We start from the raw sequence: 12,545 nt of genomic DNA, 5'->3' as shown, positions 1-12,545 counted from the left end.
GACGCTTGGCAACCGACTTCCGGTGAGGTTCGAGGTTCACGGGGATTGAACTTACAAATATCTGGTGGCTGGCTTACCAATGACTATTTCCTCGGTTTTGGCTCAATGGGAACTGAATGGACGTTGAGAGAATGATTGGCGAGTGTATGATCTTGGAAGAATTAAATAAGGGATTGTGTATAAGTACACGGCAGGAGGGTCCCTTCACAAACGCCACCCAAATACCAAGAACAACAAATTGAACACCACCACCACATCCCACAAGCTAACCAAAGAATGATGGGCTCTCCACTTGCACAGCCGTTGACCCTACCATGCGGGTTACAACTCCCTAATCGACTCGTGAAAGCGGCGATGGCTGAGAAACTCGCCGACGGGGATGGGCTTCCCACGCAGACGCTCGAGCGAGCATATGAGGAATGGGGAGGCGGAGGGTGGGGATTGATCTTGACGGGTCAGTATTACTTTAGCAATGAGCAGTAGCAGGCGGTCTTGGCGCTGCTTTGTCTATTGTCGCTGCGGCATCACGACACACACACGCATTCAGCTAATATGATTCCTATATGAGCGCGACAGGCAACGTCCAAGTCGACCACCGATACCTCAACGGCGCAGGCGACGTGACCTTGAAACCCACCACGAGCACACATAAGCAGCTCGCCCGCTGGCGCGCCTGGGCCAGCGCCTGCACCACACCCGGCAACAGCCCAGCGATCGTGCAACTCAACCACCCAGGCCGGCAGTCCCCCATGGGCGCAGGCAGTCGCAGCCTCTGCGCGCGGAATCTAGCCCCCAGCGCCGTCCCGCTAAACTTCGGCCCTGGCCTCATGGCCCATACAATCAGCCGACTGGTTTTCGGGGTACCCCGCGCCATGACCGAGGTCGATATCCAGACGGTGGTGCAGCAGTTCGTGGACGCGGCGCGGTTGGCGGCGGAGGCGGGATTCCAGGGGGTGGAGATCCACGCGGCGCACGGCTACCTCCTGGCGCAGTTTCTGTCGGCGCCCACGAATCACCGCACCGACGCTTATGGCGGGTCCGCCGGGCGGCGGGCCCAGTTGGTCGTTGAGATCATCCGCGCCGTTCGCGCGGCGACTCCGCCCCGGTTCTGCGTCGGGATCAAACTCAACTCGGTGGATCATCAGTCCGCGGAGGCACTGGAGGAGTGCGTTGAGCAGCTGCGGCTGATTGTTGCGGCTGGGGTGGACTTCGTGGAGATTAGCGGAGGGTCGTATGAGAAGCCCACTGTGAGTTGTTGATACCCCCTATCCTCGATATACGATGAAGAAATGAGGGAGGAGGTGCATTGTAGTACAGTGCCTAACATGTTATATAGATGATGACGAGTGAGACCATCCAAGGACACCGACCCTCGGCTCGGACTCAAGCGCGGGAGGCGTTTTTCTTGGATTTTGCTAGCGCGATTCGGAGCTCGTTCCCAGAAGTGCCTCTGATGGTGACAGGGGGCTTCCGGACTCGCCAAGGGATGATCGACCCCTTGCAGAACGGGGATTGTGACATGATCGGACTCGGTCGACCTGCGGTGTTGCATCCGACTCTTCCCGTAGAGGTTATTCTTAACGAGCGGGTGCCTGCCGACGAGGCGCGCTTGGTGACGGAACGGGTGCCGATCTCCTGGGCGAACAGGTGGACTAAGCTACCGGTCATTGGGGCCGGGGATGAGAGCGTGAGTACATTCGTTTTCTACGTTCTGGACACGGGATTTGCGAGTTTGGCTAACTCTAGTTGATGTAGCGGCATTACAGTAGTCGGATCGCGGAGTTGGGGGCTTAGGCTGAGGGCTGGACCCTGAAGGTCGTAGTTCACATCGGGATCTGCTGATGTGAATTTGGTCGGTCTTAGGTCGAGTGAGGAGTGTGAGGAAGCTTTTTGAACAAGGACGGTGAGAGCGGGATAAATTTACCTGGGCTAGAGGCCTGGAGCAATAAATGTAGCACTATCCTGTACAGCCCTCGAGAGCGATCATTATATTATGCCAAGGCAGACAGGACTTCTTCAGGTGTTAGAAATGAAGATCAATTGCGATATGTGACATTCCATACTTTCTAGACAGAGTCTGGGTTTAGGAAAGCTGAAATTTAATGACTTCTCAATATTCTGATGCATGTTGACAGGCGTCTGTCAGGTGACCGCCCCCTAGTGCCTCAGGCACCGACGGAATTCCACTCCATGGCGCAGAAGGAAGATCCCCAGCTCCTTTCTTTCCATCACTATGTATCAAATTCCTGATGAAAACCCTAGTATTAGATTTAGTTCCCCTCGGATATTGTACTCCTGGAGTGATTGAGTCAAGTCTGCCGGTGCCAGCTTGAAAGCTGTCGGCGTTCCTTGATTCCAGCCACGTGATCCGAGGCGATTCACGCAGGGAACTTACGTAGTATGTAGTCCGCTCAGCATAACAACCACCAAAAGATCCAAGACATTGTTCTACATTGCCCTTCCCTTGTGTCATGGTTCTATCAACGAAAGCGAGTAGGGCAAGCGCAGTGGGAGGCCAGATGGGGACCGAATGCCATCGTTCAGGCTTTATATCTTGTACTCAGCTCTACAATGATCCTGCCCCAACTAGTGTCATCGCCGGTAGCTCGAGACTCTCAATCTTCGGAGAATCACACTCAAACAAATTGCATTTCGATATGTTCTATTAATACCACATTGTGAATGGGTAGAAAGGCTGATTTCTTCTTATTGCTAGGCAGGCTGAGCTGACAGCTGCGCCGATGACGTAGTGAGTGGTGCGGGGTCGGGATCAACCCTGCAGCAAATCAAGCATGAGGGGCAATTCACCCCCAAGTCAGCATGAAGACTTACGGTATTGGTTAATTGGGCAATTCTCGCATCAAGGGATTGCTAAGTGTCAGCTCTTGACGGTGTTTACTGCAGCGAGACGGCCAATGATCGCTGTGACAGCTGTCGCCGGCCACTTGGTAGGCATCCCATGGCTAAAGACACAGAAGGGCTGCTACTGCTGCCCATACAGAGAGAGAGCCAAACTCCCAATCATCGAGTGTCTGTAGAATCACTCTGCCCACAATGGTTGAGTCACCGCGCCTGGTTGTTGCCCAGCATATCTCGATGACTAAACACCGGCAGTGAGGCGGAGGGAGCTGCAACAACGCCTTGTATGCCTCATCGGGCTACATTGTCAGTTATAATGGGTCCCTATTATTGTCAATCCTCCCCATCTCTGTAAGATCTATCTCATCTTCTCTCCTGTCCCTAGGCTCAGATCCTTTAAACCTTACACCCACCCTTCTTTATTCACTCACTGTTGGTGGCTTGAATTGCCGCTCGAGCCGCTCTTTCCTTGCTCATTTTTAACGTACTTGCGAACATGCAGGTCGCCGTAGAAGATGACCTCCTCTCGTTGACCCAGTCCTTGTTACTCGACGATGTGCGAGTCACTGTCCTAGTTTCTCAAGTCCAGTTTGAACCATATCTTAATCCGTCGCAAGATGAAACTTTGGCTACACTTGGGGAAGTCGATGAGCAGCTTCGATTGTTCCTTCGACGCATAGTTCGGCCACGGACACATATATCGCCTGCAGCTGCATACCTTGCATCGCTTCTGCGAGTATACGGCTACATCATCAACCTAGTGGAGCGGCAGCTGCGACTTTATGGCTCCAGCTACGGTGCGCGAGGTTATGTCGCCGGTCGCTGGCCTCAGGCCCTGGTGGCATTGCAGCAATACATGGGACTTCTCCGCGAAGTGCTTCGGCTCTTCAACTCCAACAGGTAAGCATGACCTCGTGATGATCGTCCCCAATCTTCGTCTGACCCAGCCGCATCATTCAGTCTTCTCCCGCCGTTCGAGGAACAACCACTCGCGACCGATATCAATAACCAAAACACCATCATTCAACAGCTCTTACAAGACCAAGTCGAGTTCGAAGCCTCCCACTGGCGTGAGGTCTACCAAAGCCATGAAGAAAGTGAAGTGCGCTCTGAGAACCCTCCATCCACCTATGTTACTCCTCCCAGCAGTATCAGGGATGGAGATGACCCAGACGATCCGCCGATCCCCTTGCCACAGTTCCAGCCACGCCAGACCACCCTGGACCTCACCGCAAATGCAGCACAACAAGCCGGCGATCGCGAGCGGAGTCGCATCTACGCAATTCTCAAGTCGATTTGGATCTGTGACAGTCAAAGCCCACAAGAGCGATCGAAATTCCTGGCCCACGCGATCCTTTCCAACAGCGTCAATGGGGTCAGCCTGCTACTCGATCTGGGAATCGGAGTGGACCAACCGTGCAACAAGGATCTACCTCTATGCCTAGCTGCCAAACTGGGACACGATGAAATTGTGCAAATGCTCATTGAGCGTGGTGCCACAGTGGAGAAGCGAAGCGGGTCCGGCAGCACGGCGCTCATGTCGGCGGCGGGAGCCGGGCAGACCTCCACCATCGCATTACTGCTAGATAACAAGGCCGATATCAACGCCCAGAGCACGTACAAAGGGATCAACGGCTTTACACCACTGATGAGAGCTGTACGATCGGGGCATCAAAATGCGTGTCGACTTCTGATCGATCGAGGAGCAGGCACGGGCGATCACAACGACGCAGGCGAGTCTTTGCTGCATGTTGCCATACAGAGCGGTCGCTCGGAGATCATCGATCTCGTCTTAGAGAGCCACGTCCAGATTGGTGTAACAGATCAGAATGGTAACACTGTGTTGCATCTAGCTGCAAGCAAAGGACTGGTTGGGTTGTCGACGATTCTCCTGCAGCGAATGAATACCCTCGTCAAAATTGGCAACCACAAGCAGGAAACCCCACTACACCACGCCATTCGCACCAGGAGCCCCGAACTTGTAAAGCTTTTTCTCGACCAAGGTGCTTTTCCAAATGCCCCGGACCATAAAGGGAGGACTGCGCTCCATCGTGCGATTGAGAAGGATTGCTCAACTCTTGTTCCTCTTCTGCTTGAGCGAGAGGCAGACCCAGATTTCCGAGACAAGAATGGCAAGACACCGCTTCACTATGCAGTGGAGCTAGCTAATATGGAAATCATCCAAGCTTTACTCCACAAAGCGCCCGCGATGAACATCGAAGACACGAACAAAGAGACGCCGCTCCAGTACGCCGTCAAATCTGGCAATCTCCCTATCCTGCAGCTCCTGGTAGCACATGGTGCGGACCCAAAGTGGAGGGTCAGTGATGGCAAGTCTCTCGCTGACTTCATCATGGAATTGTCGCCGTCGGAGGAGTTATCGCGCGGGATGCTGCGCGACCTTCTTCGCCAGCATAAGCCCGGGCAGCCATCGGCCGTCACCTTCGGGTTTCCTGTCCTGCCAAAAGCGACAAGAGAAGGTAAAGTTGCACTCGTGAGGCTGCTCTGTGACCACTGCCCCGAATTTGTCAATGAAAACCCGCCATCGGAGTCGGGATTCTGCCCTCCATTGCATGAAGCACTCAACCTATCCCACCATAGATCCCGCCGGGAGTTAGTCAACTTCTTTTGTGGGCTTCCACAGACCGACCTGAATATCCTTGATCACCAGGGAAACCTACCGTTGCACCAAGCTGTAGATACATGGCACGATGGACTACTCACCAAGCTCATTGCTAGGGGGGCTGACAAGAACAAGCCTCATGCGACCACGGGTCTGCCACCGTTGCATTATGCAGTCCACAAGCAAAATCTCCGGGCAGTTGAGGAGTTGATAGCGAACAAGGCAGATGCCGAGCAGCGGGTGAACGGGGAGCAGTGCGACTGGTGCAGGAAGCATTTACGACCAGCAGGCAGGAATGCGCGATGTGTGTTACAGGCTATTCCGGAGAAAGACCGCTCGTCGGACTGGGAGGCCATTAATGTCCAACTGACACAAGTACTGAATCCGCGGCCTTCTCCTAGCCCGGGCTCAAGTTCTAGTGGCGGTGGGAAACAAAGGAGGAAAGCTCGTTGACATGTCTATTATGCATTTCTTGTGCATGTGTGTTCAGTGTGGGGTGATAGCATGCAAGTAAGGATTAGTCACCCAGTGCATGAAAACTCAGTGCATGTGACTCGATGTGATGGAGGTAATTACAGGCGCTTTGGCCCTTGAAAATGGATGAGCTGATACCAACCTTGCAGGGAGTGAGAGTTAAGGATAGGGCTCGATGACAAGCGGTGAGTCTATTACCCAGTCCGGAATGCTGGTTCGTGTGAGAAGGTTGGGTGGCGTATGACCGGAATACCTTATAATCCCACCATGTCTGATATTAGGGTAATACAATCCCTATCAACCATCGACCACGCCTGTCATCCCTTACCTTGAGCTCATCGCGTGGTCAGCACGCGGGGGCTTTGACGCCTCTTTCCAAAATTCTGCTTTCGCCCACATCTCGCATGGTCCATTCCATCCACACTTGTTTGTCCCCTTGTCCGTAGCCCCTTGGGGGCGTCCCATTTCATCCATGCTCGCTATAAACACTTCGACTGCACGCCAACGAGCTCGTCCTGGTCGGTAGTCTATTACCGTTCTCTTGTTCATGTCCATTAATCAGTCCTGCAGGTTGCTATACATGCAAAGTGAGAAAGGTTCGATGCGATTCTGAAGCACAGGGGAGCTCATCCAACGGGCTATCTAGCTGTGCTTCTTCCAGACGACTAGGGCTGGAATGCCGATGGAGCGTCGGTTGTTTCGAGTCACGTGCAGAAGATCAGCCCGGTAGGGCGTCAACGGTTCCAATTAAGTAGGCGCTGAAGATAGCATTGCTGGTCGTCATTTGAACTCTCGATAATAAGCATACTGATAGAGGGAGAATTCCTTTCTGCAAGCCAAATACAAACAATGTTATGAGGTTTGCTCCTGCCCTAGGCACCTCTATATTTTGCCATGTTCTCTGAGCTTAACATCGGCTCTGTTAATAGAGGGATCCCGTTATGTCTCGCCCACTTCTCCCCTTTTGAAATTCACGGGAGTTTGGCCACGAAAAATTCGTTTGCTTTCAATCCATCAAGCGTATGCGGACTCTTGTTTAGTGATTTCTAAACAAGTCTACCTCGTAATGATCCCAGATTACCATGTTGAATAGTTGCGCAGCCGTTGGGCGGTGAAGACGTCCCGCGCTCATAGTCCAATGCAGAATTTGCGATGTGGTGGTAGAAGATGTAATAAGTAGGTACAATAAAGACAGGGAATAATCTCGGTAGGGAGGCCACTGTACTGTCTAATCCTGTGATTTGTCCTGTCTAAGTTTTCTAACTATACGTGACATTTTCCTCAGTAAGTACCGAGAGAACAGACACCGTACTAGAAATGAATTATATAGTGGGCGATCTCCACCGGACCCAAGAGAACTGAAAAATCGTTCTGATTGTAAATCTTCTGTTGATGGTTTGATGAAATTGTGCCGAGACATAGAACAATTAAGCTTTATCACTGGAGGCTTAGTTGGCATTTTTTTTACAGGGGTTTGCTGACTAGGAGGGGGATTGAGTAGAGGTAGTGTGTGGCAAGGCACGGCTGGGTCCTGCTGATTTGAGGCTCAAAGATGCCTAAGTGCAATATACGGAGTAGGTTTGGAAACTCTAGAAGGGTCCATCCGCGGCTTCCTTTCCATAAGCATCTCTCCATCCCACGAGGCGAAGCGGGGGGACTCGGAAAGTGGAGGGTTAACCCCGAAGGGGAAGTTATCCCCGACCCCGTGTTGCCCTAATGCCTTTATGTAAGTGAAGCTGTTCAGCCAGCTCTAATTATGCATACACATCAAATAGAGAACTATTATGAAAAGATTATCTCCTCGAGTCACCCCAAATGGTCGTCCACTATAGTACTTTTTCCCCTAAGGCACAGAGATGGTAAAGCTAAGAAGTTAGTCGCTATGTGCGAAACGTAGTCTTCGGCTGGAACGATGGTACGTAACATATATTAGCCCCGCGGCCAAAGTCCGTTAGTGGCATTAGTTCAATTCAATATAGACACACGGCACAGAACCCACATTTCTCTCAGCCTCGCAGCCTCTCAGGGGCTACACAAATATCCACTGACAATACGCGAGGAGGGGATCACACTTCAGGACTCATTCATACCGAGCTAGCTGGACCCGATCCAAGGAAAACTATTCCTATCAGATCGATGTTTTCACCACTGACGACTGTCAGATCTAATCCGGGCCAAGACTAGTGTTTGCGACCGTTGACGACTACTTCGATCGTGTGTGTGTGCCTTGCGCTTGAAAGAATGCCTTTTCTCCTGTCTTGTGCTGCAGAAACGGAGAAATCATATTATTGCGACACCCCTGCTGTCTGCCTGCAGGCAAGCTAGAAAGCTACCATGCCTGGTACTGAGGTCACATTACCCACCCGTCGCCGTACATATACGAGATCAAGAACGGGATGCCGCACCTGTCGGTAAGTGCTCTGCTAGGGACCGCCTTCAATGATCGCGACCTGATTACCCAGTGCACGCCGGATTCGATGCGACGAGCTACCCGGCGCGTGCAAAAATTGCACCTCCACCGGTCGCAAATGCGATTATGATCTCCATCGACTTCCCTGGGGGCGGCAAACCACCCTCCCCGGGGTCATCTCTCTCCAGAGACATGGGTGGATTCTGACGTCGGACGAGCAACGCTGCTTTTCGTACTTCCAGCACCGCACCGTGTCCAGTGTAGCGGACCTGTTCGACTCCCCACTCTGGGAGAGCCACATCCTGCAACTGAGCTGCACGGAACCGGCCGTTTGCCATGCGGTGAACATGCTGAGTGCGATCCAGCAAGCCGCGGAGATCAATCGAATGCGACTTACTGGGGCACAGTCTGATGATGATCACTTAAAATTCGCGCTGGAGCAGTCGGTGCGGGCATCAGCCTTGTTGCGACGCCGGCAGGGATCCAACGACCCACAGCTGATCCACACCGTTCTCATCTGCTGCCTGTTGTTTGTGATCGGAGAGCATATGCGGGGCAACTTCGACATTACGATTGTGCACGTTAAACACGGGGTGCAAATTATGCGCGAAGCACAGGCCCGCGGGCAGAGAATTGATCCTGCTCTTGTTGATTATTTTCATCACCTTGACATGGAGGCCGATCTATACTGGCAAACTGTGCAACAGGACGATACCAAACGCGAAGAGCCGGACTGGGTGACGAAGGATTATCCTATCGTTATCCAAAGCGTGGCCGATGCCCGAGTAGCGTTCATGAAGATCAGCAACCACTCAATTGGCTTTATTGGCCACGCCTGGCAAACGCCGAAAGCCAGAATCCTTGCCGAATATGATGCGTTCTGGCTCGCTCGCCAGCGGATTCTCGTACGGTACCAGCAGTTCACTCGGGCCCTGGATTCCTTCTATCAAACCCGCGCGCATGTGCTGACGAGCAGAGAACAACGCGCTGTCACGGTGTTGCGGCACCTTGAGGTAGTCCAAACAGTTTCATTGAAACTCACGCTACATGACGGCAGCGATGTCAGTGACCAGGCCCGGATTATAGCGGATTTCACCACTTTGCTATCGAGCAGTCTCGCTATAATAAGCGCCCTCGCCCGCAGCACAACGACCGTCATCATAGAGCCGCTGGTCCTCGGTGGTCTGCACATCGTGGCTACCCAGTGTCCGGACTTCCAGTTGCGGGTGCAGGCCCTGGACGCTATGCGCTCCTGGCCCCACAGTGAGGGGCTGGTCAATTCGGAGGTCTGGGCCGCGCTCGCGACCGAGGCGCTCAGGGCGGACCTTCTACAACGAATCGCCGAGGACGGAGAGAACCGCACCGGGGTACCGTATCCGAGGGGGACTGATCGGTTTCTAGTGGAGGTCTTGCGGTCGAGTCATACTGCGAAGGACTGGGCGCCTGTTCGTGCGAAGGATTTGGACATTGGGGGCCTGGTGTCACCGTCAGAGTCAGAGTCTCGTGTTGATGGTCCTGGGGTGGCAGGTCAACCTGAACGTAATAAACACAGACAAGGCGTTTCAGGATCTCATGTGAAGCTGTTCATGGTGTGAGACTTGATGGTTCTCGCAGACCGATTGCTGCAGACCACAGATGGACATGGTTATATTAATAAGTGGTCCGTTCATCCGTGCCATAATAAACGTAGGCTGATAGAATATATACTTAATAAGGACGATTTTTTAATTATTTGTTGATTCATGCTGGATAAGGCGGGTCCGAGGCGCTTAAGATTGGGGCTTGTTTCATGCCCTCGCAGCTTTTTAGGTCCGCTGTGCATCATATGTCTACAATGACTAGATGACCACAGGAAATGCTGTAAGACGAATGTCTGTGAGATAGTATACTACCGCAGGCTATTGATGCTACATTCCAGAAGCCCGGTGGCCGTAAGATTTCGATACCTAACAGCTTTACTGTCTAACTGATCGTCCGGCCTACTTGGCCGTAATGCACGAGCTTAAATACACTAATCTCTCACACAGAACCCTTTTGTTGCAATGCCTCTCAACTAAAAGTCACATAATCTTGATAGACTGAGAAGTCCCAATAGAACTTGTGATAAAATGACACTCCCTACGTCGAGTAGGTGGCGAAGGTATGTAGCCCTGAGAGAGGTGTGGGTAAAAGGGTGCATGTTCGAAGAGGTGGATGGATGGAAGGCCCTAAGAGCATGGCCGACTCCCGTATAAATGTCCATATTATCCAGTCTCCTTCGAATGTCTATGTTAACACGCCCTGGCTCTCATGCCTGGTCTCCTGCCTCAATACTAGAAGCGTTGTTTCCGCGAGGATGTTATCATACTCCTTCTTGGATGTCGCCCGTTCTATCAGCCCCCAAAGTGTGTATATTCTGTTCGCGCAGAAGGTGAAGGCCCACAGCGTCGGTCATGCAAAGCCAGAGTGACTTGCAGAATATTTGGATCTTCACGGCCTTGGTTTCGTGTCGCCCTTCCGATGACTTTTCTCTTTTGAGGTCATCCTCCAGTTGCTCGCAGAATGACTTGTGTAGTGCAGCTTATTTCTCACGCTTCCTATGGTTGCTAGTCGGTGTCCGTAAACGCAGGGCAATAAGAAAGGGACAGCGGCTCACGAAATTTTGGATCGATTCTCTGAAGATGGTCAGAGGCGACTTTTTCGGGCTTTGATCTGGGCCGATTTCTGTTGTATCGAACATCCCGATCGCTGTGCTGAGGACGATGTCGCGGACCTTTTTAAACTGACCAAGGGGTTTCGTTCTTTTGGGACTTCAACTTGGCAAGTACTCGCTGGAAAAAGCTCTTTGTGGTATCCGTGCTTTCCCTGGTTGTGAAGGTAACCATTGTTTCGGGCACAAATGACGTTAACGAGGCATTGGAAAAGATCCTGTCCAAGGGCATGTTGGAAACATGCTCTCATCAAGCGTAAAGAGCCATAGCTGGTTCACGATGAGTATTGCAGGAGTGTGCTGAGTAGCGCTTGGGTACGGCGTGCCGCCCGGTCCTCGTCTATTTTTCGGGGTTGTGAAGCGCCCAACAACTTGATCATTGTCTCTTTCTGTGGTGTCAATGATCAATGTGTGGTAATATTGATTGAGAGTCATGTAGGACTGCTCCTGGTTTGCGGGGTTGTCCTGGGACTGAATGAATTCCGGAAGCGGTTGCTCGGGACTCCTGTGGTCCGGTTCTCGTGGTCATTCTGACCAACCTAGAAATGACATCTACTACACATGTCAGTTGCCCTTCAAGCTATATCAAGGAAATGTTCTACTGACATAAAGCGCGGAAGAATGTTGCCTGCTCTTCTCTGCCGGGGTCGATCGGAGTCACCCTCTGTTCCGACCATGGAAGTTAATGTCACTGTGCAAGGATCCGTGTAGTCTGCGAGAAAAACGCACTGTTGGACTCAACTGCACCATATACTGGGGCTTCATGTATGTCTTGTGACCACCAGCATGCATGAGAGCCTGGTTGCTGTCAATCAATGAGGCGTGTGGTTGGTAGTCTGTATTCGTTAAGCTCTTGTCCTTTGACAGACGGACCAGAAGCTCCTGGATCTTATCGGTCGATGCGGTCGAACACGATGGATAGCATACCTTCATGAACCGCAACTGTGACAGAAATTCGATGTTAGCTTGCGGGAAGAGATAGAACCCCTGGAAGCACCTCACTGGGCAGCTCTTACATTGGTCACCGGGATATGTACCCATCTTGCGTCTGGTTCGCTGAGACCTTTTTGGGCGTGCTTTATTCCTTGCTCCATCGCCATCTTGGACTTATCGGACTTATCGGGGTGGTCTATCTCGGAACTGAGAGATGCTCTCCAGAGCACCGCTCTGGAGAGCATCTCTCAGTGTGGACACTTCATGATACTTGCAGTCATGCATGATGGTCTCAAGCCGACGTATTAGCAGGGGTACTATACATTAGACCAGAAAGAAATTTCTGTGAGAATAAGAAGCTGGGGTAAAGGGAGAACACAAGAACATAATCGGTAACCGTTTGGTCTAGATATTCGTATGCTGAAAAGGTACCTACTGTAATAGAAAATACTTCAAATACGCCCACCAACTGGTAAACCTAGAAGGGTACTCCGACAACCTTTACTTAAGATATCAATCTAATTAAGTAGAGATAATGCTCATAAAGGTAAATGACA

At 51.9% G+C, this 12,545-nt stretch overlaps 3 protein-coding genes across 3 annotated transcripts; all 3 read left to right on the top strand.

The window, feature by feature from the left end:
- Positions 1-85: 85 nt before the first annotated feature.
- ASPACDRAFT_1891382 (NADH:flavin oxidoreductase/NADH oxidase family protein) lies at positions 86-2,023 on the top strand. The gene is made up of 4 exons (XM_020198621.1): positions 86-454; positions 577-1,247; positions 1,337-1,687; positions 1,756-2,023. Exons 1-4 carry the CDS (start codon positions 277-279, stop codon positions 1,792-1,794), a joined length of 1,239 nt encoding a protein of 412 aa, XP_020052317.1. The 5' UTR covers positions 86-276; the 3' UTR covers positions 1,795-2,023.
- A 1,332-nt stretch (positions 2,024-3,355) lies between these two features.
- ASPACDRAFT_1824 (uncharacterized protein) lies at positions 3,356-5,926 on the top strand (the record flags this gene model as incomplete). Its single annotated transcript, XM_020197192.1, has 2 exons — positions 3,356-3,759; positions 3,820-5,926. Coding segments are annotated over 2 exons (2,511 nt in total), but the record flags the coding sequence as incomplete, so codon positions are not given.
- A 2,364-nt stretch (positions 5,927-8,290) lies between these two features.
- On the top strand, positions 8,291-9,961 carry ASPACDRAFT_47333 (Zn(II)2Cys6 transcription factor domain-containing protein; the record flags this gene model as incomplete). Its single annotated transcript, XM_020201940.1, has 2 exons — positions 8,291-8,367; positions 8,419-9,961. 2 exons carry the CDS (start codon positions 8,291-8,293, stop codon positions 9,959-9,961), a joined length of 1,620 nt encoding a protein of 539 aa, XP_020052315.1.
- Between the last annotated feature and the right edge of the window lie 2,584 nt (positions 9,962-12,545).

Source organism: Aspergillus aculeatus, assembly GCF_001890905.1.
Source record: "Aspergillus aculeatus ATCC 16872 unplaced genomic scaffold ASPACscaffold_18, whole genome shotgun sequence".
In the NCBI taxonomy this organism is placed as follows: domain Eukaryota; kingdom Fungi; phylum Ascomycota; class Eurotiomycetes; order Eurotiales; family Aspergillaceae; genus Aspergillus; species Aspergillus aculeatus.
Note: the sequence above shows the minus strand (reverse complement) of the source record. Positions and strands in the feature narration are given on the sequence as shown.

Coding starts and splice junctions, on each gene's coding strand:
- ASPACDRAFT_1891382 (XM_020198621.1), top strand. CDS start 277: ATGATGGGCTCTCCACTTGCACAGCCGTTGACCCTACCATGCGGGTTA. Junction 455..576: donor GTGGGGATTGATCTTGACGG/GTCAGTATTACT, acceptor TGAGCGCGACAG/GCAACGTCCAAGTCGACCAC. Junction 1,688..1,755: donor TTGGGGCCGGGGATGAGAGC/GTGAGTACATTC, acceptor TAGTTGATGTAG/CGGCATTACAGTAGTCGGAT.